Here is a 23,142-nt window from a genome sequence, read left to right on the forward strand (position 1 = left end):
GAAAGAAAACAAGAAGTTTTATCAGGGTTTTGTTTTTATTTTATTTATCAGAGATGATCCCTTCCTCTCACAAAATGCATCCAAGTCAGGATGTTCCCCCAAGCTCATCCTGCTGGGATGAGAACTGTGCCTTCAGCTGAGGGAATGTTCCTCCTGGTAGGAAAAGTGTTTTCCTCCCTCTCCCCCTCTCTCTGCACGTTCTCCCTGTGCACTGACAAACCCAACAGCAGCGAGCAGTGTGTGAGCACAGGGGATGTGTTTGTTCTCCTGCAGGGGAACAAATCAGAGATTAATCAGCCTTCTGCTTCTTTCATTGCCCAAGGAAACCTGCAAACCTTAAATAGAATTTGTGGTCTTGTTCTTTACGTTCTGGAGGGGATTTTTACAAATTGCTGAGTGCTTTGCTTTGGTGGGCAGGTTAGTTCATGTTGCAGCATTGCTGGCTAGTGCTGTCAGGGCAAAGGATCAATAGCATTTTCCAGTGGGAATGTGCCTCCCCTCCTTCTCCTCCAGTCCCCTCCAGCCTTTTTGACTTTGTGGATTCTGGCTTCAAGGCAAGCAGTTCCCTTTGCTTTGGGAAGCAGCATCTTCTCCCACATAAAAAATCAGCTTAGCTTGGGATTTTCAGTGTAGCCTAAGATGTGTAGGTGCCCAAACCCCCAAATTAGATTAATCGAAATCCCAAAGCAGCTCTGAAACATCTCTGTCGAGGTTCCTTTTATCACTAAGGGACTTAAAAGCAGAATAAGTCGATGATGACTTCAGGTGGCTGCTTTAATGCCTGGAATATGTTAGTTCCTTGTTTTTATGTATTTCAGTGGGATGGATGGATGCCTCAGCAGCAAGTGGGTTCACCACTCGGTCTGCAGGGCTCAGACCTTCCCTGGTGTCTGGCAACAGTGTAAGAGTTTGGGGGCACTGAAGCTGACGTGGCAAAGCAGCAAAGCTGGTGGAGAGCAGGCCAAGTGGAGCTGTGTGTCAGCTGTGGAGCTCTGTGGCACTGCCACGTCCAGAGATGACACAGAGGTGTCAGAAGTGGGCACAGACCCGAGCGGGGCAGACCTGGCCAGGCTGGGGCAGAGCAGGGTGCTCTGCACAGAGGTGCAAAGCAGCAGGAGAGGTTTCAGGAAGGACTGAGGCACGAAAGCCACGTGGGCAGGGCCAGAGGCAGGTGGGGGAGAGCACTGCTTTCCCTGCAGGAGTGTTTTGACAGCTGTGGGAGCTGGGAACTGGCAGAGCAGGGAGAGCTCGGGGCAGGAGCAGTGGTGCCTTGGCAGGGCTGAGGCAGCCCCTGCAGCCAGCAGAGCTGTGTTTTACTGCCCAAAGCTTCCTCTGCAACCCCCCTCTCCTCAGCCTGCATCTTCCACCTGCTTTTCCATCAGCACTGCATGCCAAATGCCTGGATGGGAGGGCGTCAGCAGTGGGAGGCTGTGGAGCAACAGGAGGAACGGTGGGGTGGCTTTGAACAGGTAATTCTGGTGGAGTTGGGGCACAAAGGAGGGGTTGGCTGCAGGCAAGGCACCAGGCAGTTTGTGTTTGGGAGTGTGGGAATAGAGGAAAGGCTGAACTGGAACACGTGGCAGGAGAAATGACGTGGATTCCACGTCAGGGTGAGTCAAAGACAGAGATGAGGAGGAAGCTGAGGCTCAGACTGGTAAAGAAGGGACATTAGTGCCTTCTGCAAAATAAAAACACACCAGGAGAGAAGGTGTGGGGGGAAGGACTGAGCACAGCCATGGGTTCTTGGCCTCTGAGGACAGTTGTCCTGTGCTGTCACCCAGTGAAGTGAGCCCTGGCCTGGCTCAGGGTAGGGGTTACCCGTACTGAGGTGGGTAAAACCCACACCTGTCCTAATAAAAGACAGAGACAAACCCAGAACCTCCCCACTGAGCGTCTCCTAAGGCAGTCACTCACAGAACACTTTGTGAAGAGCTCAGAAAGTTATTCCCAGAGGCAATATTCCTCAGGGGACTGTCACAACACACTCACTCATGAATTCTCTACACGTAATAACAGGTGAGGAATGCACAGAATAAAGCTTTTTCTGAAGACAGCAGAGAAAAGCTGAGTTGTTTCAATGTGGATCTGCAGCTTTTTCACTCAAATCAGCAAAGCCAACTGCAGGGCCTGAATCAGGACCATCCTGTTTGGAAAGCAAGGCCCTGGGAATGGGAACAGGAACAGGTACATAAGCAAAGTGGAAATCATTACACTCCAGGCTTGCATGTGCATGGCTTAAAGAAGGCATTCAGGTCAGTCTCCACCCAGGAGGGATCCAAGCACACTCTGTACTGGGAAGGGAAAAGTCTGAGCCAACTATGTAATCATTCTCCACCTTATCATTGCCCCAACATGACTAATGAGCCAGGGACAGACTGCAGGGAATGAGGAATATGGAAGCAGCAGCAAAAACAAAGTAGGTGTTTGCAACACCTCTTGTTCTGAGCAAGTGCACTGAAATCATTGCCACGCAGCAATCCTTCCTGCAAAGCAGGGGGAACGACCCTAAATCAGGTGTTTGGGTGGTTTTCTAACTTGTCCCCCAAACTAGCAGTTGGTTTTTATCCCACTGGGGGGTTGAGGTGAGAATGAAGGAGCTGTTATTCTAAACTTAACTTTTATCTGATCATCTTGTCTCGAGCCTTCCTTTCAAGCCCTTGCAGCAGACCCCAGAAGTGGAAATGAGATCAGTGTGACAGCAGGAGCTGCTGGCTCTGTGCACCAGGTGCTCAGCACATCCCCGTGGCTGCTGCTCCTTCTTTGGAGCCAGGTCTGAGGCAGGCAGGGCTGGGAGACCTGCAGGGCTGGGCTGGGCTGTGCCTGCCACTGCTGCTCATCTTTCTTTTCAAGTGCTGGATCCCACAGGTCAGAGGGGGAGATCCTCATCTCCAGTTATTTATAAAGTGTCTTTTGACAGAGCTGTGAGTGAGGGAGGACTTGGCTGTACTGTCAGTGACCAGAGGTATAAAAAAAGCCCTGGCTTTCAGGAACACTAAATTAACTGCGAAATAAATAAATAAAATGAAGAGCTCGCTCTCGTTATTGTGCTGCAGGCATCATTTATTAGATGCTGCTGTGCTGTGGAGTCCTTATCTCTCCCTCCAGATAGTGTAAATCAGAACTCCTGTTGCTGACACCCCGAGAGCATTCTCATCTGTCAGAGATTTAGCTGCCCTTTCCTCGTGTGTTTTCCTGGAGAGGGATTTTTTATTTTCACTTTAACCCTCGGCGCTCTCATCATTCATGGCTTACACTCTCAGCAAATAAAGGGCTGGGGAGGGATGCTCCAAGGTCTTTTGTTGCTGTTGATGAACGTTTCTCTCTGTCCTCAGTGAGAGCATCTCTGTCACAGGCAGATGCTTCAGCCACACTGAAAATGTGCTGCTTTATGCAGGGTAACCCACAGGTTCCTCCCTCTCTTCCAACCCAGCTGCAGCCATTGAGTTTTCCCCTTCCCTGCACTGTGCCTTTCAATATTATTCCTTTAATGGGCTTAATGATTTTTCCACTCCTGAAACATGAATCAAATATACAAATTACTCTTGAAGGTACTCGGGAAAAGCTGTGGTTTTATTGACCTCTCAGGGAGAATCAGCAGCACCTCAGCCAGAGGCAGGAGGAGCAGATCCCACGTGAGGGGTGATCCATCTCAGCCAGGCAGCAGATTTGGTGATTCATCACTGTTTACCACGTTTAAACACATTTTCCATTCATCCTGATGATTTACTGTGACAATGGGGCTAAAAAATCTACTTTAAATGAGTGGCTCTCAGACTAGCTGGACTCGAGGAAAGATGTCAACTTCTCTTCACAGTGCCAAGGGACTTTGTGCACTCACAGAACATGGGCTTTAAGTGATAACTCTGCTTTTGCTGATATTATTTAAATACTTGTGTGTGTGCATATTTTTATGGCATTTCTCATTTCTCTCTTGCCAGTGGGTGTCTTGGCTTTATTGAAATTTATGTATTTCTCCAAAGTCAATCCAATCTTCCCTCCTTTTGCCATCATGCTCATGACATTCATAACTCAGCTGTAAAAGCTGTCAATAAGGAAACAATTGAGTTTTAAGAGGAAAAAGGGCATTGCCTTCTCTCCCATAAGACTGTATAGAAACTATTTGGGTAAAAGCCCCAGATTTGGACTGCAGCAAAGAAGTTTGTGCCTTCCTTTCAGCAAAGATCCTGAGCAAACCAATTTGCTGGATCTATTTTCACCCATTTTTAATCTGTCTGTGAAACAGAGATGTCCTCAGGTTCTACTGTCCAACCAGAAGGATAAAAAGGGACCTTCTGAGGAATTCAGATTAAAAATTAGGGTAATTAATGTGTTGACAAACAGTCTGAGCTGTGATTGAGACATTCAAAAGTGTAAATTGATATCATTTTGGTGACCAGGGACTATGAAAGATTAGGTTGTGCCTGGTTTTCTTGGGAGTTTTCTGACAGCTAAACCACACACCTGAATGCAAAACCAGGTGTGTTTGTATACTCTGTAAATATATTTGTATACACCTGTGGCTTTAATGAAGCTAGAAGTGTGTATTGTGTGTGTGCTCCACACATTCTGGACTGAGATACTCAGCTCCAATCTTAGTGCAAACAAATAGTGCCAAACCCCCTGTTTTTCATGCTTGAATCTTTCAGAGACAGATTCAAATAGTTGTTTTGTGCCCAGAAAATACTGCTCTCAGGAGATGGAGGGTCACCAAATCCAATTCCCTTTTATGGTGATTCTGATCCAGCTGTATTTAGCTCCCAAAATTGCTTAAAAATCCAAACAAAGCCACCCATCATTGGAGGAGAACTTCAGAGAGCAGCTCTGAAGCCTCCCAGCAACAACTGCTCCATGCTCTGCAGGTTGGAGCTGCTGTTTTCAGCACAGGGAGCACAACCCATCACCAATCCCAACACCCAGTGCTGCAATTCCCTGCCCAGCTGCTGGGGTTCAGCAGGGTTTGACTGTTGCAACATATTTTGCACAAAGAGCAAGAGTTTGGCTCGAAGATCTACAGAGCTTGGACGAATTTCAGCCCACAGCCTGCAGTAGTAGGAGAAGCCTCAGGAAAGCTGCCAGAATTAAGTCAAGGTTGCACAAGAAGTGGGTTTTTGCTGGCCCAGCAGGTCAGATGTAACACCTCTACTGTCCTGAAGAACCATTTATTAGGATCCCAAACCCTCAGTTTGTTCTTTTGGGTGCCAGCAGATGACCTGGGGACACTTGAATTACTTTGCTACAGATTCATTGGGTGAACTGTGTCCAAGTCAATTGGGTCAAGGTAGTAAAAGATGTTTAGAGGCTTGAATGCAGTTGATACCCAGACAGATTAAATTCCCAGTTCCTGTTGAGGTGCTCACATAATCTCCCTCCACTCCAGCTTGTCAGATGTGTCCTGCTTCATTTCCTTGCTCGTTTTTCATAGGGTGCCAGGGATAAAAGACTGAGAGGCACCTGCTGCAGGGGTAAACAGCCATTTAGAAGATGTGTGCACAAAAGTGATCTGATAGATCAGAGCTGGTAGAGCAGGAGATGATAAAACCACAGGGCAAATTGGGCTGGCCTGTAACAGATTGGGATGTGGCTACTTTTCCTTACTAGTGTTAAACTGTAGAAAATGTTTGGGTTTTTTTTCTTTTTCTTCCCCTTTCTTTTAAGGTGATGCTTTTAATGCTGTGGTTAAAAGATTATTGTCAGAATGAAAATGCACATGCAGTGCACTTGACCCAGGTATGGTAAGAACTTGGAAAACATCTCAGAGACATGCCTTTGGACTAGAGAGTGTTCAAAAAGCACCAGGACACCAACCCCAAATGCCCTTCAAGAGACGAGCTGCCTCCAAAATATAAAATTGTGTTGACACTGAAGCTTAGCAAAGGTATTTGCAAAGCTGTCAGCATGGTCTGGCTCGTAGGATTAAGTGCCAGTCAGGGTGTCCTGCTGCCACCTCGTTAAACTTACTGATAATTGTTGATTTCCCTGTGTTTTGGGATTAGCTGTACTCTGAAAAGGTGGATAAAAGTGAGGAATGAATCAGATGCAGGAAGTCAGCAGAGTCAGCTGTGGGTAACATAACCTGGAAACACAATACAGCTCAGAAATGGCCCCAAGGATATAGATAGCAGCTTTTATGTCCCTCAGATATAGGCCAGGGCAGCAAAGTTCAGATCTAGTTTTGGATCACTGAACTAGTTCAATAACATCCAGCAGGAACATGACCCCAGCAGATTCCCTGTCTATCTTGGGAGGATTTTGGATGTGCTTCCCTTGCACCTCCATCAGACCTCATTTCACCCATAGCAAGTGTAAAGCTGGGTTCAGATCTGCCATCCACAGAACAGGAAACCCACAGAGAACATCTTCTGCCTTTTCAGGAGGTGGAGTTCAGTTTGCAGCAATGGAAAACTCACTTCTGCTGCTCAAACATTCAATTATTGCATTTCTGCTTATTGCTAGAGGCTTTGGGGACATCAATATGTTGTGGGTTATGTACAAACACAGGGGAAGGAATGGTCTGGAGAAAACAGAGGGGAGAGAAGGGTTAGGATGAGCTGGAAGGTCCTCCAAGGTAGAGAAGCCACCATGGTGTGTAGGATGATTTGTGTGAAGCTGTGGCAGAGGACACTTGAAATTTCAAACTGGAATTGCAGATATTGAACATTTCATGATCCTGGTGGTTGGGTTTTTTGGTCCTCTCCCTTTGCATGGCACACCTTCCATTTATTTTTCAGAATTTCAATTGTAAACTTCTCATTTTCCCCCTCACCCTGCCTTTCTCTTATTTACATCCCAGAGATTCTGTGCTTCTCTGAGGGCTGACATGCCCTGGCTCAAACTGGAGCTGCCCTGAGGACGATTTTATATTTAGTAGCTCCTTATGAGCTGCTCTCATTTGAAGCAGCCCAGACTGCCTGATACAATATTTACTGCAGAAATCTCTCTTGCCTCTCCTGATTGCAGTTTAGTGATAAGGCTGAGCTTGAGAAGGGGCCAGGGCCTTACCCAAAGAGTGCTAGGGCAGCAGAGCCTTGCAGGGCACAGTTCCTATCCCCTTTATGCCTTCAGAGCAACCCACAAGATCCATGGTAAGGGATGAAATTCTGTCCCACAAAAACTGCTGCCAGGAGAGCACAGCTCTCAGCTTCTACCATGGAGATTGTACATCTAGGAGAGGCCTAACCAAGTGCAACCTCTGATATTTTCTTCTCATATGCTGATATTTTTCTGCATTTATCACAGGTTGGCCTTTTTTAGAGTGGTGTATTGATTTAAAGGGTTTAAGAGAAAGATGTCTTCTGCAGCAGGAGTACAAACATAAAGTCACTTGGCTTCCCCCATCCTTGGGGTGCCAGCTTTTAACAGGGAGCTTTCTGTGTCTCAGTTTTATACAAAGCTCCTGGCTGGAGTATCCAGGTGCTCTGATCTGACTCTTGCCAAATCCTGATAGTGATGGGGTGAAGCTCTGACCTGCAGCTCTCCCCTTTCCAAAGTCAGCACTGCAGGTTCACAGGACAGTGCAAGACCCTCAGCTCTCCCTCCAAAGACCCCCGTGGGCTGCAGGCTGCTGCAGACACACCCATCCCTTCTAAAATAGTCCCAGTTTTGAGCCTGTGATGCTTTTAAGCCTGTGAGCTTGTGGGGGGAGGCGATGCATCACAGGGAGCACTGCCTCAGCTCTGACATCCTGAGCCTCTGGAATAAAGGAACAGCACAGCATTGCCTCTGTGGAGAGCTCCCTTCCTGGAACACTGAGTGGAGCAGCGAGGTGCTAACACAGCCTGCTCTCTCCTGATTGTGTTCCTGGAAAAGCTGCTCCATTATCGAAAACGTTTGCACCGACAGCACCAAAAGCCAACGAGGCTCTTGCTGGCCTTTAGTAATTTCTTACTCAGCAGATGTTTCACTTCCAGCTCAGCAGAGTGGGCACTGCAGGCACATCAGCTGAAATACAATCTCTGTGCTGGAAGGACAGACTGCCTGGCTGTTCCATTTGCAGACTAGGGAGGAATACAGAGCTGGCAGCCCGGGCACTCTGCTCTGCACAGCTCGAGCTGCCATCGTGCTCTTGGCACTGCCAGCTTTTCCTTCCTGCTGAGAACGTTTGGTCCTTGTTCATTGTTCACAGCTGCTCTTGGGTTCCTCCTCCCCCACTCACCACATCTGCTGGAAAGGAGGATTTCCCAATAAAGGTGAAGAGAAGGGACTGGTACTCACATTCCAGATCTACATCAGTTTAGCCAGCACTGCTCCAGCTAGGAAATCTGCTGCTGTTCTGTGCATGCTATAGTGCTGACAGACAATGCAGGGAGGAGCATTAACCCCCTCTGGCCCTTGCAGGAGGTTTAATATTCCAAAAGACCTTTTTTCATTAAAGAGAAAGCTTTAAGCCTAAAAGTCTCTTTGAGCTCTCAGACTGTCCTGGGCTTGTCCCTGTGAATGTCCCCTACAGAATCAGCACCAAGTGGGAAGAAGAGTGAAGTTTTGCAGGACCCTTGAGTTTGGGCCAGAAGTTGAACTGTCACCTGAAATAAATGCATATGAAGGGTTCCTTTTTTAACCTGTATTGTTCATAGACATTTCTGAGTGTCCTGGTGCCTGCCATTCACCTAATTCATGGGATCACTGTGACATAAGGAGGCTAATGATTGAGGCTCATAAGAAAATGGGAGAGACTCTTGTATCAGCAGATCTGAATGTCAGGCGGGGCTTTCCATCCCTTTCAAAACATGAGAGCTGAAACTTCCCAGAAATTCCAGGTGGTTCTGCAAAATCCAAACCTCACATCAGGGTCACACCTGGGGGAAGATCCCCCTGGCCTTGGGCTTTCACTGCAGCATTTCCATTTTGTCTGAGGTCTCTGCAGCCTCAGGAGCTGCAGGCACTCAAGCCACCTGCGGGGTGGCTGGTGTCCCACTTGCCCTCAGGTGTGACAGCCAGGGGTCCCTGGGTGTTTATGGAACCTGTCTGGGTTGCACAGGTGGTGTGCCAGGTTCCAGCTCCTCACTTGCTGCTCTGTTGGAGGTAGATGCAAACACTGGGTTGCCAGCGCTGCTGCGTCACTGATACAAACAATTTTCATCAGGGCAAAAGCCCGGATGAAACCACCATGGCAACCAATTTTAAATAGAAACAATAGCCCAGCTCCTTCTCTGAAATAAAGGCACAGAACCCGTGGATCTGGTTCCATATTCCTACAGCAGACAACGCCATTTTTTGAGCATTCATATTTTCTGGGTTTTTATTGCGTCTTTTAGAGCATCTCAACGAGCTGTTTGCAAATTCCATGCAATAAATACTGATGGAATGAAGCCATCTCTGTGGGGCCAGCAGCAGTCAGAGAGCAGCATGGTGGATAAAGAAAGTTCTTGCCAACTCCTTTATCTTTCCAGTTCCAGGATCTCTAAGTCCCACGCAGAGAAGTCAGTCCAGTTTTTCCCTTGAAGATCTGCAAAAAACAAACAACAAATCATTAAAACTGAAAAGATGAAATGCTGAATCATGCCTTCCACTCTTTAGAACCCTGTGTTCCACTGAGTCTAATTATTTCACACTTGCTACCTAAATCTTTGAGCTGTCTCTTCCAAGAATATTCACTATGAGGCTTGGAAAAGAGTACGTTCTGATGAACAGTCTAACAGGGGGACAACAATTCTGGTCAAACTCCCTGGAAATTAATGTTGGCTTATCTCATAAGAATGGGATTTTATTTGGCCCAAACAACCTCAAGCAAACTTGAAATTGCAGTGAGGGCAGTACAGTCAATGTGCAGCTGAATGAGCGAAGAGAAACTGCCAGGAAATGTCAAACATAATTTTAAGCATTTAAACCAGTGTCTTTTGAGTATCTGAAATGAGGTGAAAATACATTAAAATCCAACCAGATCCCTCTCTCTCCTTTGTTGCAGCCAAAACACCCTGAACAGAGTCAGTGGGTGCAGAAATAAGAAACTACATTTTGCTTTTGCTAAGGTAGTGGGGGTTTACTATTTAAAAAAAATCAAAATAAAAAATGCCTGACCTACAGCACATTCTGGAAGGGCACATATCGAATATCCTCAGCTCTTAATCTAAGAAGGAACTTCAGTGCTCTGGCATTGTTCTCCCCTGTGCCATTCTTATCTGACACGTAGTATCAGTTGCCAGCAACGCTGTGGGTTTATTCTGTACTTTGTATTCTAATATAAATGGAGCTGAATAGTTGTCCTAGTCCTCTGGGCAGGGCTCCTTGCTGCAGCAGAGTTTAATATTGAGGTTGGCAGCACGAGGGTGGCTGATGTAATCCCTTCCATTACCGATATTTACGGCACACCACGTTACAATGCAAAGGTTTGGAGACTGGGAACGTGTGACAAGCCAAAAAGCCAAACCATTCAAAACTGAGCCTGGCCCTGCAGGGGTCCATTCCCCTCACTGAAATGTCTTTCAATGCTTTCAGAAGCATTTGTGATGCAAAATTCAGGCATAAAGCACTGATGGCAAAGTCCCCATTGCACTGCCCACATCTGACTGCAGGTCTGACTTTAGCATGAGCTAGTGACTCAGGATCACCAGCAAGGGTTGTCCAGAGTCACTCCTGGGTTTCACCATTCTTTGGCCAAGCATCACAAGCCTTGGTGTATTGTAACCCAGGGGGAAGGGGCAGCACAGAGGAGGGTTTGTTCCTCTTTCCAGCAAACTCCTTCTACTCCTGCAGCAGCCCAGGAGCTGGTACAGTGATCTGCATGAGTCAGAAAGCTACGTGCTGCTTATTTGTGCTTCCAAAGTCCAGGATGATTCCATCAATTTCTTATTTACCTCCAAGTTTCATCAAACCTGTGACTTGTTACTAAGGGGCAGAGCAGGGGCAGCTCTGATCTCTGCTCCCTGGGACAGGGACAGGAACCAGGCAAGGGCTGGAGCTGTGCCAGGGGAGGATTGGGGTGGATATCTGGGAAAGGTTCTTCCCCCAGAGGGTGCTGGGCACTGCCCAGGATCCCCAGAAAATGGGCGCAGCTCTGAGGCTGCCAGAGCTCCAGGAGGCCTTGGACAGAGCTCCAGAGTGGAATTTGGGGGGGGGGGGTCTGTGCAGGGACAGGAGATCCCTGGGATGATCCTTGTGAATCCCTTCCAGCTCAGGATATTCTGTGCTTCCCCCTCAAGCAGCTCTTTCAGGTTTGAGGGTGGGAGCTGAGTGACTCTCCACACATTTAAGAGCCCATTTCTGTCCTAGAGCTCTCCTGGAGGATTTGCAGCATCTCTTGTGCAGAATCAGCACTTTTGTTGGTCTTAATGGAGCCACTTCTTGTGGAAGACACTGGAAAGGCTTCGTGTGGAAATGAGTAATTTCTATTCCAGAGAACACAGCCCACCCTGCCTGGTGCTTGTGATCTGATGTGAAAATAACTCTGCTGGTGTGCTGGGAATGCAGCGTGGTGTTTCCCACACAGATGGGCCCAACCCAAGGGCTTTTTCCCCAAATTTCTTGAAGTTCAAAGGACGTTGGAACCAAAGTGCTTCCCTGAACAGTTTAATTTTGTGTTTTAGTTGCCATGGAAGTGGCAAAATTGACTTTATCAAACAAATGCTCTTTGCCATAGCATTCAATCAGTTTCTTGCCATTTGCAATGGCTTCCTTGTGCTGTTGGTAAAAATAATGTTGCTTTTCCAGTACGTCATGTAAAGTGATTTCAGCTGAGTTTTTTCCATTCCTGACCTCTGCAATGCTTGCATTTCAGGCACTTTTATACATTTATTGATTACATGAGGTACTGTTCTAATTTCTAGGAAGCAAGAACATAGCTCCTAAATCATCCAGACTCTGAAATGTTTTAATTTCCTCAAGTAAATAGAGCATATTTTGCCAGGAATCTTAAATGTATGATACATGGATTTGATTCCACTTTCACATAGGTCTTGTATAACTCTCTTCACTTCAGTGAAATTATTCCTGATTAGCATTGAGAAACAGGTCCAGAATATGGGGAGGGGAGTGGGTTAATGCTATTTTTTCTGACACTGAGTGCTCTAAAAGCACTCTGAGACTGTAAACCATTACCATTTCTCAGTAAGTGCCCTCTGAGAGGACTGGGGAGGATTGAGCAGTTTTTAACCAGTAAGTCACCTCAGTTCTTTCACAAAAGAGTAGAGATTTAGCCTTGTCCACCTCATGGCTGTCTGCTGATTATGTGGAGTCGGAAAACCGGCGGTCTTGTCACCTGCTGAGACCACAACTGCTGCCATTGGGTTAATTCCCTTCCTGGCAGCCTGGAAGCACAAGTCTGGTCCTCTTCCCAGGCTTTGCAAGTTTTCCTGTCAACCAGGAAGGGAAGGGTTTCACAGAAGAGCTCCACAGAGGTGTGTGATGTGCCTGCCGCGCTCGTCGTGCCTCAGCGCCTCAGCACGAAGGAGGTTATCCTCCAACAACACCATCAAACTCCCACACCTCGATGACTGCTCCAAGTTATGAGCACTCCCAAAATAGGGCTGGATTTTCACAGTGATAATTGAGAGCCATAACTTTCCATCAGAGAGGCTCTGTAGGTGGGAGCAGCAGCACAGACAGCAGTATCAACAGAGTCGAGGCTTTTTATCAGGATGTTATCTAATTTTATTGCAGTATTTATCCCATAATCCTATCAAGGCAGAGCCTTTCTTTAAGGGGTGTCTCCTGTGCACAGTTTTGGACCCATCTTTGGTCTATGTGAGAAAAACCCTATGGGGAGCTAAAAAAGAAATGACTATGATGGCCCTAAGCCTTGGTTCAGGAAAATGTTCATATCCAGGAAGGGGTTTAAGCTTTTTGAACATTGTTGAATAGTGCTGGCTTCAGTGAACTGATGACTAGAAAAAAATGTTCATGCAGGGTTTTGTTTTGCTTCAAAAGAACTTCCACTGCTCAGGAAACCCACTCATTAGCTCACTTCTGATGCAAATATCAGAATATTTAAATGCAAGTTAATAGCAGAGCGATATTCTCAGTCACTGGAAAAAATAATTGTTCTTCTTTTGGAGCTACGTGGCCAGAAAGGCTGAATCAAAGAACATTTATGGGTCACATTCTTATCTGGTGCTCTGCCACCTCCATCAAATAACACCAGAGCAGCACTGCAGCAGTTGCTGTTGAGATCAGAATCTGCATATAGAAATTGTGTCTCTCAAGTTCTAAAAGTACTGCTACATTTGAAGTCAAAGAGGAAAGAGAGAACAAATAACACAATTTACTGCTGCAGATTATTTTTATGCCTGTGTGCTCCACTTAAGAGAATACTCTGTAAATGACTTATTATCGAGAAAAGTTATTTGTTTGCACTAATCAAGCCTTAAACTTGGAGGCATAATATGGAACTAATTATTTTTAACTAACTAATCAACATGTTTCATTCATAAGTTGGGATTTATCAATATAGCACATGAAAGGAGAGAACATATTATTATTTCAATTTAGATAATATGCAAAAAGCAGTGTGTTTGTAATGACCTGCTTTCACTGAATATAATCAAGCTCCAAAGCTCTATTACAGGCTGGAAATAGCAGCAGCTTACTTTAATGAGATTTCTGGCTCTGGGCCCCAGCTGTTCTACGCAAGGCTCTCCCTTTGCTCTATGACCTACCAATATGTGCTGTCACCAGTAATGAGACAGGACCTATTTCCTAACATGGGGAAAAACTGGAAAGCACGAGTTCATTCTATTCTGAGGAAACACACCCTGTTCCCCCTGCAAGGCACGAGGAGGGAAACACTGAATATGCAACATCCCCCCTTCCCTCACCAGCAGAAATGTGACATGAAACCCATCAGGTAAGGAACTCCAAGGGAAAACTGAAGTCTCTCCTGAACTGCTTCCCTCCACACACCGAAACCCAATATTCATTAAACTCATCCAGAATACCTTTGTCCCCTTCAAGGACCCCAGCAAAGGACCTCCCATCACCTGAAAGGCACGGGGAGGGGAACAGTGGCAGCCATGGGCTCTGAATCTTATGGATTTTGTGGAATTATGCTCATCACAGGGACGCATTGGGAATGTGCCAGGAGGCAAAGAACTGCACTTAATTTGCCTAAAATGGAGCAGATTACCACTGCTCTCCTGTTTAATAATGGAGATGCAGCCTGGAGACTACAAATTCCAGCAAGCAATGCTCCAAAAGGAGAAAGGAGATCCAGGAGCTGGAGGTACTCTGGCTCTCAGGTGGAAAACAAGGCCAACCTCATTTTGATCTCTCTGAATTGGACTCCTAATATTGTTATTTTTGCTTTTTTTAAATTATTATATACCAGACTAGTCAGAAATTCTGTTCTAGAAAATGTTTGATTAGCTACCATTTGGGGGGAAGGGAGGGTTATGCTATTTTTATTCTTAAGCTGTCACTTGGGTTCATTAACACTTCGCACGTGAATCTGGGTTTTTTAGGACAAGAAGCCTGTGTTTTCTTCCCCTCAATAACGTTGTTAAGTATTTCAGGAATCTAAAATCCACAAACTATTTCTGTGCCCTGAATATAAACCTCTTTGGAAAAAGCCAACGAACATTTTAGTCAGAAAATTGGAAGGCGTGCGCTTAATGCACTTTGAAATTAAATGATTTGATGCTTTTCAATTTGTCTTTTTGCCCTTCCCAAATACCCAAAGGCACTAGCCCACTTTGGAAATGAGCAGGCTATGAAATCTTACTTTGAGAAATGAAGGTGTCACCGAGTTGCAGTAAAAATTATACTCGGCACCAGCGTACTTTGCAAGCCCTGACTAATTGGCCCATGACACAACCCTGCATTCCTCCTTTATTAAGAGGAATTAAATAAGCAGTTATTTATTTGAGAAGTGTGGGGGGGGGAAACTTCCAAACCCCAAGAGACTGAGAAGCTTAGTCTCCAAGGGATAAACAGCTTTCTTCCCATGGAATTCACTGGATGGCCATGGCTCTCCAGGTGCCTCTGGTGGTGTCCCTGGACAGCCTCATCCCCTGGGTGCTTCTTTCCTTTGACCATTTCAGAAATAAGGTTACAAAGAGAGTTTTCAAATTTGAAACTCTGTGTCTGTGTGGACTTTTTTTTGTCCAGCTCAAGGAAGAATTCTTAAATGAGAGATGAAAAGCACATTTGCAAAGGTCACATTGACGGATTTTGAAGTGCAGTGGTAAGAAAACCACAGCCTTTGCAACACTACCTATTTCCTCTTCTCAATTATTTATGTATTTATTGTATTTTACATGAGCCATGGAAGCTAGAGGCATTTTTGCAGTGTCAGGTCATTCTAAAGTACATGCCATACAACGAATAGGGCTAGAAAATAGTTGTATGTAATACTGTTCATTAATATTACATAATTACTGCACACAAAATAATTCTCTGGGCAGTGATAAGGATTTTTTTCATAAAAACTAAAGACTCCAAGGCAATGTATTCCATTAAAGGGTTGCTTAACATATGAGGGTATATCAATATATAGTACCTGCACCCAGCTGCAGCAAAATGACGAAGCCAGCTTAGTCAAATGAAGCCGTTAGCATGTATAATGTGCTTTACACAAGAGTTAAAAGGTTTATAAAATCATACTTTGATATTGCAATGACCAAGCTGAGATAGGATCTAGCAAACAGCAGTTGCAGCTGCATCAGCACAAAAATGAACTGTTGGGTTTTCTCTGCAGTCTAGAGAACTTTTTCTGCAGCCTTTGGAAATTGCTCTGGAATTAAAAAGTTTTCTGTATGTGTAGGCTAATATTAGCTACTGACAGCTTGCCTGGGGTTTTTAGTTCAGCCTTCCTGGAGCAATTGTTTAGGATAAAATGTTGATGCAGCTTTTCAGGTCTGTTGGCTGCTTTTATTACCATTGAATGTGAGCAAGTCCTGTGTCTTCTATGATACACCAGACCTAAAGGAATGTAGAGGAATATCTGAGTGACTAACAACCCCATAAACGATCCCTTTGAATTTTAATATACACTCTTCCTAAAATCCCTGTGCTGTAAGTATAGGGTTAATTTTGACTTTAAATTTGATTTACTAAACTGTGTTAATATGCTGTTAAGTGGAAAAGATACAGCAACAATATTTAGTATAAAACTGGAGATCTGAACATCCTAATAGGTCTTTTGACATTCAAGAAAACATCAATTGCAGTTTTTGAGACATAAGAAACCGCTAATAATTTTGCTTTTAGAAAAGAGGTTCTTATCCTCTTTCTGCTCCTTTTCTTCTAAGGCAGAAGATGACTTAAATGAGACTGGCATTCTGTGTTTCCCCACCAACAGTGTGAAATAGATGCAGCAATCTGATGTTTCTGCAGCGCGAGCAGTGTCAGTGTTTGATGTTCGGGTGTTGAGTCACCGAGGGCTCACCTTTCCCTCCCGATGACACCGTGACAGCTGCAACCAGCAGATGCCTGAGAGCTGGCAGTGCTTTGATTTAGAAAAGAGAGGGTTGCTGGCAAGGCATTTTCACAAGGAGTTCCTTCTCAGCTCTGCAAGTCCTTTCACTTCTTCGCTCAATGGGACCTTGATTTGATAACACTGGGAGCGTATCACAAACGGCACATCTGCTCTGCCAGGATGAGCCGTGTGACTGAGCTGGAGAGCTGCTTCCTGGGGATCCCACTTGCTTTCAGGTTCATTTTATCTGTGAGCTTATCCTACTAAATTATCATTAGAAATTCCACCTCTTGCGAGGCACACAGCCTTTTGAGTACACCTGACAAAACTGAAGATGTTCCCCTGTGCTGTGTTTCACTGGACGTGTGGCACTGAAAGGCTGAGCAAACCACAGACCTCAGGGTGACCTTATCACTCTCTACATCTCCTGAAAGGTGCCTGTGCTCAGCTGGGGCTGGGCTCTGTCTCCAGGCAGCACTGTCAGAACCAGAGCTCACAGTCTCAAGCTGCACCAAGGGAAATACAGGTTGGATATTAGGAAGAAGTTTTTTCCAGAAAGGATGATAAAGTTCTGGAACAGCTGCCCAGGGAGGTGGTGGAGTCCCCATCCCTGGGTGTGTTTAACAAAGCCTGGATGTGGCACTGGGTGCCAGGGTTTAGTTGGGGTGTTGGGGCTGGGTTGGACTCAATGATCTTGAAGGTCTCATCCAACCTGGTGATTCTGTGATTCTATGATTGTTTCTGACTGAGCAAACGCAAGCTCATGGATTTCTCTACACCATTTCAGCCACGCTCAGTTTTTCCTGTGACCTGAGTCACAGTCAAGCATTTATTATGTGACATTCACAGCAAGAGTGGCAGAATAAAAACAGGCTAAGAAATCTAATCCTCAGAGGAGAGCAATATGTTCCCACTTGGGGTTTAGTCTCACAGTAAAGAGGTTGTTAAGGGGTTTGTGATCCTGGAGATTGGTGCTGGGGGGAGCCTGGGTAGAGCACAGAGCCATTGGCAGTCATCAGCTAAAACTGCCTAATGATGGCAGCTGGAGTGGCCAGAGGAATCCTCTCCTCCAAGGAGCCCAGAAGAGTTAAAGTGCTTCCAGAAATGAATCCATTAGATGCTGATGGTGATTAGCAAAAGGTACTGTGATGACTTAAAGTACTTCAAGTGTCATTCAGACTGAAACCTCTTGCAGGTGAAAAGTGTTGGATAGATCAGGACTGAGCTGCAGGGACTGATTTGGGGGATGTGGCAGCAAATCTGGGCAATCTCATCAGTGTGTGTGAGCAAATGCTACTGAGAGAACTCTCCCCTTTCCTTCCTATTTCAAAAGTCTTGAATATTTACTGTTGTAGTGAAGACTTTCTAGTTATTTGAATCTTATGTTTCAAATTTTGTCCAAAAGTTAGGTCATGGCATAAGCTACTGCAAAATCAGTGTGATAAAGGGGTTAATTTGACTCTACAGGGATTTGAGCTTACAGCTTGAGTGATTTAAGAAGTGGAGCAACCTGGTCTACTGGAAGGTGTCCCTGCTATGGCAGGGGTTGGAACTGGATGATCTTTAAGTCTCTTTCAACACAAACCGTCTGAGATTCTGTGACACGGTCATCCTCTGTATTCTTTGAGACTTTCTTTACATCATCCAGCCACTACAGTGAGAATTTCCTCACAGGTGGTTAAATCCAGTTATTTATAGACAACCCTGACTTTCTTCAGTAATTTATTCTTCTTGGTAAATAATGCCTGCAATCCCTGCATATTGGTCAGGCATTTTTTGTCAAAGAGGTTGAATAAAGAGCCACGAATCCTGCTGGGCAGCTGAACCATCCCAGCACTGGCCCTTGAGGAACCTCCCATGGTTTCAGCAAACGATGTTTGTCAGGCAAAGTGATTCAAGTCAGATTTTAGAAATTCTGCTCGTATCACTCCAGTCCATCTGCATCTACCCTAATGCACTGCAAGGGTGTGCCTGAAATTAAATTAAGGCCATGGACTTCGTCTTTCCCAAAGTATTCATGGAACAGCAATCTGCTCCTGGAGCCAGCTCCGTGGCGTCCGGACAGAAGTGCCTGTTAACCCTGAGCCATAAGATGATGATAACAACATTATGACTAGAAAAATGCAGAGGAAAATAATGCCCAGTATCAGATGAGCTCACAGAATTTGCAAACAGTAAACAAAAGGGGAAATTATAACCCAGCCATCGCATTTTCACAATGATGTTTTCACTGTATGTAAACAAGGCCATTTTCACACATAGAAACAAGGTGTCTGTGATCGTGAAGAAAAAGGTTTATTTAATAAAATTGTTGGGAAATACTTGGTTTGGTAAAAGTATCGTCCAAATTACAGTTGTGTCTGAGAAGTCTTGGAGCAAGTAAAGAACAGCCCTCTACTAAGAGAAAACTTTTGAGGAAATGTCTCTGCATGTTTCCTTTTTAAATCTGATTTTTCTAATGGTGAACTTACATATAGCTATTTTAATGTCACTTTATTTTGATATTACATTTTAAACTACATTTTAATTTGAACGCTCTCCTCTGTCGATGCGGAAATACAGCGCCCATCCCCAAAATGAAGTAGAGCATAAACAAGATCTGTAGTGAACAGATTTTTTGATGCTTGCCCTTGGACTACTTAGGTTGCACGTATGGATGAAATTCTTTGCTGTGAGGGTGGTGAGGCCCTGGCACAGGCTGCCCAGAGAAGCTGTGGCTGCCCCATCCCTGGAGGCGTCCAAGGCCAGGTTGGACGGGGCTCGGAGCAACCTGGGACGGTGGAAGGTGTCCCTGCCATGGCAGGGGGTGCAATGAGAAGCTCTTGACGGTCGCTGCCGAGCGCGGCCGCTGTCTGTGGCACCGGGCTCCGACAGTGACAGGTGACGCCCTGCCCTGCACAAACATGGCGGGCGCCGCGCTCCTCACTCCAAGATGGCGGCGCCGCCGGCATCCGCCTGACCTCCCGCCCACACCTAAGATGGCGGCGGCGCCGCGGGCAGTGCGCGCCCAGCCCCAGGGTGGCAGCCCCGGCCGGGGAGTCCCTGCCCGCACCAAAGATGGCGGCGCGGCGCCGGGCGGAGCCGGAGCCGGTGCCGGGGGCGGGCCGGGGGCGCGGCCGCCACCGCCCCGGAAGCGCCGCGCGGCCCCCGCCAGCTGGTTGTCATTTGGTGCGGCCGCTCGGTCCGGGCGGCACGGGCTGGGCAGCGGCCGCGCGGGGACCAGCGAGGCACCGGCTGCGGCGGCCGCCGGGGGGGTGGGGGGCGGGGAAGGCGGCAGAAAAAACACACGGAAAAAGACGCAAAACGAGGCGGCGGCAGCGGGGGCTGCGCGCCGGGGACACGTCGCCGGCTATCGAAAGCTGTCGATCGCCTCGTCCTTCCAGCTCCCCGCAGCATCGAGCCCGCGGAGATCCCCCCGGTGCGGCCGGTACATGAGGGGCACGGCCCGGCCGCAGCCCAGCCGAGCCGCCGCAGGGCAGGGAGCGCCCCGAGCCGCCGCCGCCGCCGGAGCCCCGAGCGCTGCGCTCCGAGACAGAGCCTGCCCCGACCCCGCCGGGCGACCCGGGAGAGCCGCTTAAACACCTTCCATGGGGGAGAGAGGAGCCCGGCCGGCCGCGCCTTCCCCTCCCTGCCGGAGGCTGCTGCGCTGCTGAGGTAAAACCCCTCCTGCCTTGCCCGGCTCGAGCGAGGGCGGGGGACGCGCGGGGCACCCACAGCCCGGCCCCGCTGGATGCCGAGTGCCTGAGGAGGGAGCGCGTTCCGGGGGCTCGCTGGGCTGAGGGAGCCGCGATTCCCGGGGAAGGAGGCGAGCCCCGCACCACAAAACACCCTCCCGGCAGCAGAGAGCGAGAAAAAACCTCCTTCCCCTTCCTCCTGCACAACTCGCTGTCCCCTCCCTTCCCTTTCCCGAACGGTGAACGCTGATTTCTGAGATGAAAACCTTCCTCCGCGGACAGTCAGGACTCATATGAAGGACACGCAAATATTGGATCATAAATAAGAAGCGAGTCTGGCGAGCTCAGAAACCCAGCCCAGAAGGAGCAGCATCAAGAATCCACCCTTCTGCACAACTCACTCCCCACCCAACACACAGAGAATACTGATTTCCTGAGATAAGATCTTACCCCTTTAAACAACCACACACGCACACACACGGTGTATATTATTGCTAAATATAATAGGTTAAACCCAGCAGCACGGGATAAAGCCTCTTTTGCAACTCACTCCCCCATTCTTCACCCTTCTGAATGCTGAGATCCTGAGGTAAATTTTTCCCTTGTCCACAGCAAAGACTGTTTTTGAACAGGACACAAATATATATTAGATTATAGAGATGTATTAAATTATTCCAGATTTAAATCTATTTTTTGCTGCCAAGGGGTTGAGGGACCAGACGTCATTGTATTTTTTTTTCCTTCCCTCTTAACTCATTTATGGGCGAGTCAAGGCTGCTGAGGAGGAAAAAAACAGGATAGTTAGAATCTCTTTATCCTTATTTCCCAGAAGCTTATTCTCTCATTGCTGTGCATTTCCTTTAGAAAAAGGAAACCTCTTATTTTGTGAACCAAAGATTTATTTTTCCCTTCCTCCTGGCCAAAGGAAGGAAATGGACACAAATTGACACATTGAAATAGTTGAAGAGATCTATCTTTTGCAAAAAGAAAAGAAAAAAGAAAAAAAAATCAAACATCTTTATCCAAATCTGAAATAAATAGCGTGGAGGGAGACACTGGAATATCTAGCGAAAACCAGGATACTTGCTAATCTTGCCTCACAAGAGGACAAGCTAAACACTAAACATCAACTTGTTCTTACAGGGAGGATTCAAACCCTAAATATAATAAATGGGGGATTACGGGTTTGGAGTGTTAGTGCAAAACAACACTGGAAATAAGTCAGCTTTTCCAGTCAGATTTCATCCACATCTGCAGCCTCCACACCATCATCAAAATGCAACCCCCAGCCCTGCTGCTTTTATAAATAATAACACAGCTGCCAATGGCAGTAGTGCTGGGTCAGCTTGGCTCTTTCCTGCTCCAGCTGCCCATAATATTCAGGATGAGATTCTGGGGTCAGAAAAATCTAAAACTCAGCAACAGGAAAAGCAAGAGTCCCTAGAAAAACAGCAGCTTTCCCCTGGTCAAAGTCAGGAAGCAGGCATGCTCTCTGAACCCGAGAAAGCTAAAACTGAAGAAAACCAGGGCGATAATTCTTCAGAGAATGGCAATGGGAAGGAGAAAATAAGAATAGAATCGCCGGTTTTAACAGGATTTGATTACCAAGAGGCTTCGGGGCTCGGTACTTCGACACAGCCCTTGACATCCACCGCATCTTCTCTGACTGGTTTTAGTAACTGGTCTGCAGCTATTGCTCCTTCTTCTTCTACAATAATCAATGAAGATGCAAGTTTTTTCCACCAGGGAGGGGTCCCTACTGCCTCAGCTAATAATGGTGCTCTGCTGTTTCAGAATTTCCCCCATCACGTCAGCCCTGGCTTTGGTGGTAGCTTTTCCCCCCAGATCGGACCCCTCTCTCAGCACCACCCTCATCACCCCCATTTCCAGCATCATCACAATCAGCATCAGCAACAGAGGAGGTCTCCTGCAAGTCCTCACCCACCTCCATTCACACACAGAAATGCTGCTTTTAATCAGTTGCCTCATTTGGCCAATAATCTTAACAAGCCACCTTCTCCGTGGAGCAGCTACCAAAGCCCATCGCCCACCCCGTCCTCCTGGAGCCCCGGCGGCGGCGGCTACGGCGGCTGGGGAGGGTCCCAGGGCCGAGACCACCGCCGGGGACTGAACGGAGGGATCACCCCCTTGAACTCCATCTCGCCCTTAAAGAAGAATTTTGCAAGTAATCATATCCAGCTGCAGAAGTATGCACGACCCAGCTCGGCCTTCGCTCCCAAATCCTGGATGGATGACAGCTTGAACAGAGCTGACAACATTTTTCCTTTTCAGGTGAGCGCTCTCTGTTGTATCCATAAGAAAAAAAAAAAACAAAAAACCAAACCTCCCCAAAGAGCATTAAAATGCCCTGATTGTAGGATTTCTGTGCTTGCAACTGAAAAAAACCATATGGCTAACTCAAAATGTCATAGTGGGAATGATCCTCCAAGCTGTGATTCATGGGGTTTTTTTTAACAGTGATGGTCGTAAATATCTATTGCACACCAGCCATCTGTATTGGCCACTTTGCTTCAGCATAACACTTACATGCAGAAATAGCCAATGGAGAAATTCACTGACAAGTATTTCAACAAAGAGGAAAAAGGAAAAAAAAAAGTGCCTGGTGGAGTATGAGAGATCTGAGGCCTTTGGAGGCATTCAGCAATGTACCACATCTGAGAAAAAGTATGGAGTGATTTTATTTGGTTTTACAGTATCACATGGGCTTGCAGTGCAACATAAATTTTGTAGCATTTTTGGGGGAAACTTTGCTTTCTACAAATAATGGTAATCAGTGCAGTTTGCTCTCCTCAGGAATGGCAGCAAATTTTGGTTACAGGCTATTAAATCAGCACTAAAAATAGATGTGGATGAGATCAGTTGGTGGTCTCCTATATTTTGCTGTGGCCTTCTCCTGGCAGGAGGCAGGTTGTCTGGCAGCTCAGCCTCTCCTTCTGGGCTGACTTGTTATGAATTTGAAAGGAACTGTATAATGTTGAACCTAATTTGCAGTAGGAATTACACCAGAAGTCCCCTTCTTTTCATCTGACCACCAGTTAAACCCAGCTTTTATGTGTGTGTGTGCCTTTTGTAAACTCCTTTAGGGTGAATTAAAAGACCCAAGAG

At 46.6% G+C, this 23,142-nt stretch overlaps 1 protein-coding gene and 1 long non-coding RNA gene across 2 annotated transcripts in view; both read left to right on the top strand.

Annotated features, from left to right (window-relative positions):
* Nucleotides 1-966: 966 nt before the first annotated feature.
* LOC132334308 (uncharacterized) lies at nt 967-9,486 on the top strand. The gene is made up of 2 exons (XR_009488372.1): nt 967-1,469; nt 9,252-9,486. It is a non-coding gene; the product is annotated as an uncharacterized LOC132334308 (long non-coding RNA).
* A 10,104-nt stretch (nt 9,487-19,590) lies between these two features.
* Nucleotides 19,591-23,142, top strand: part of CPEB4 (cytoplasmic polyadenylation element binding protein 4) — a 38,178-nt gene continuing 34,626 nt past the window's right edge. The window contains exon 1 of the mRNA XM_059860082.1: nt 19,591-22,308. Coding sequence (XP_059716065.1) covers nt 21,187-22,308 — 1,122 coding nt within the window. The 5' untranslated portion in view covers nt 19,591-21,186. The remainder of the gene's footprint in view (nt 22,309-23,142) is intronic.

Source organism: Haemorhous mexicanus, chromosome 15, assembly GCF_027477595.1.
Source record: "Haemorhous mexicanus isolate bHaeMex1 chromosome 15, bHaeMex1.pri, whole genome shotgun sequence".
Lineage (NCBI taxonomy): Eukaryota > Metazoa > Chordata > Aves > Passeriformes > Fringillidae > Haemorhous > Haemorhous mexicanus.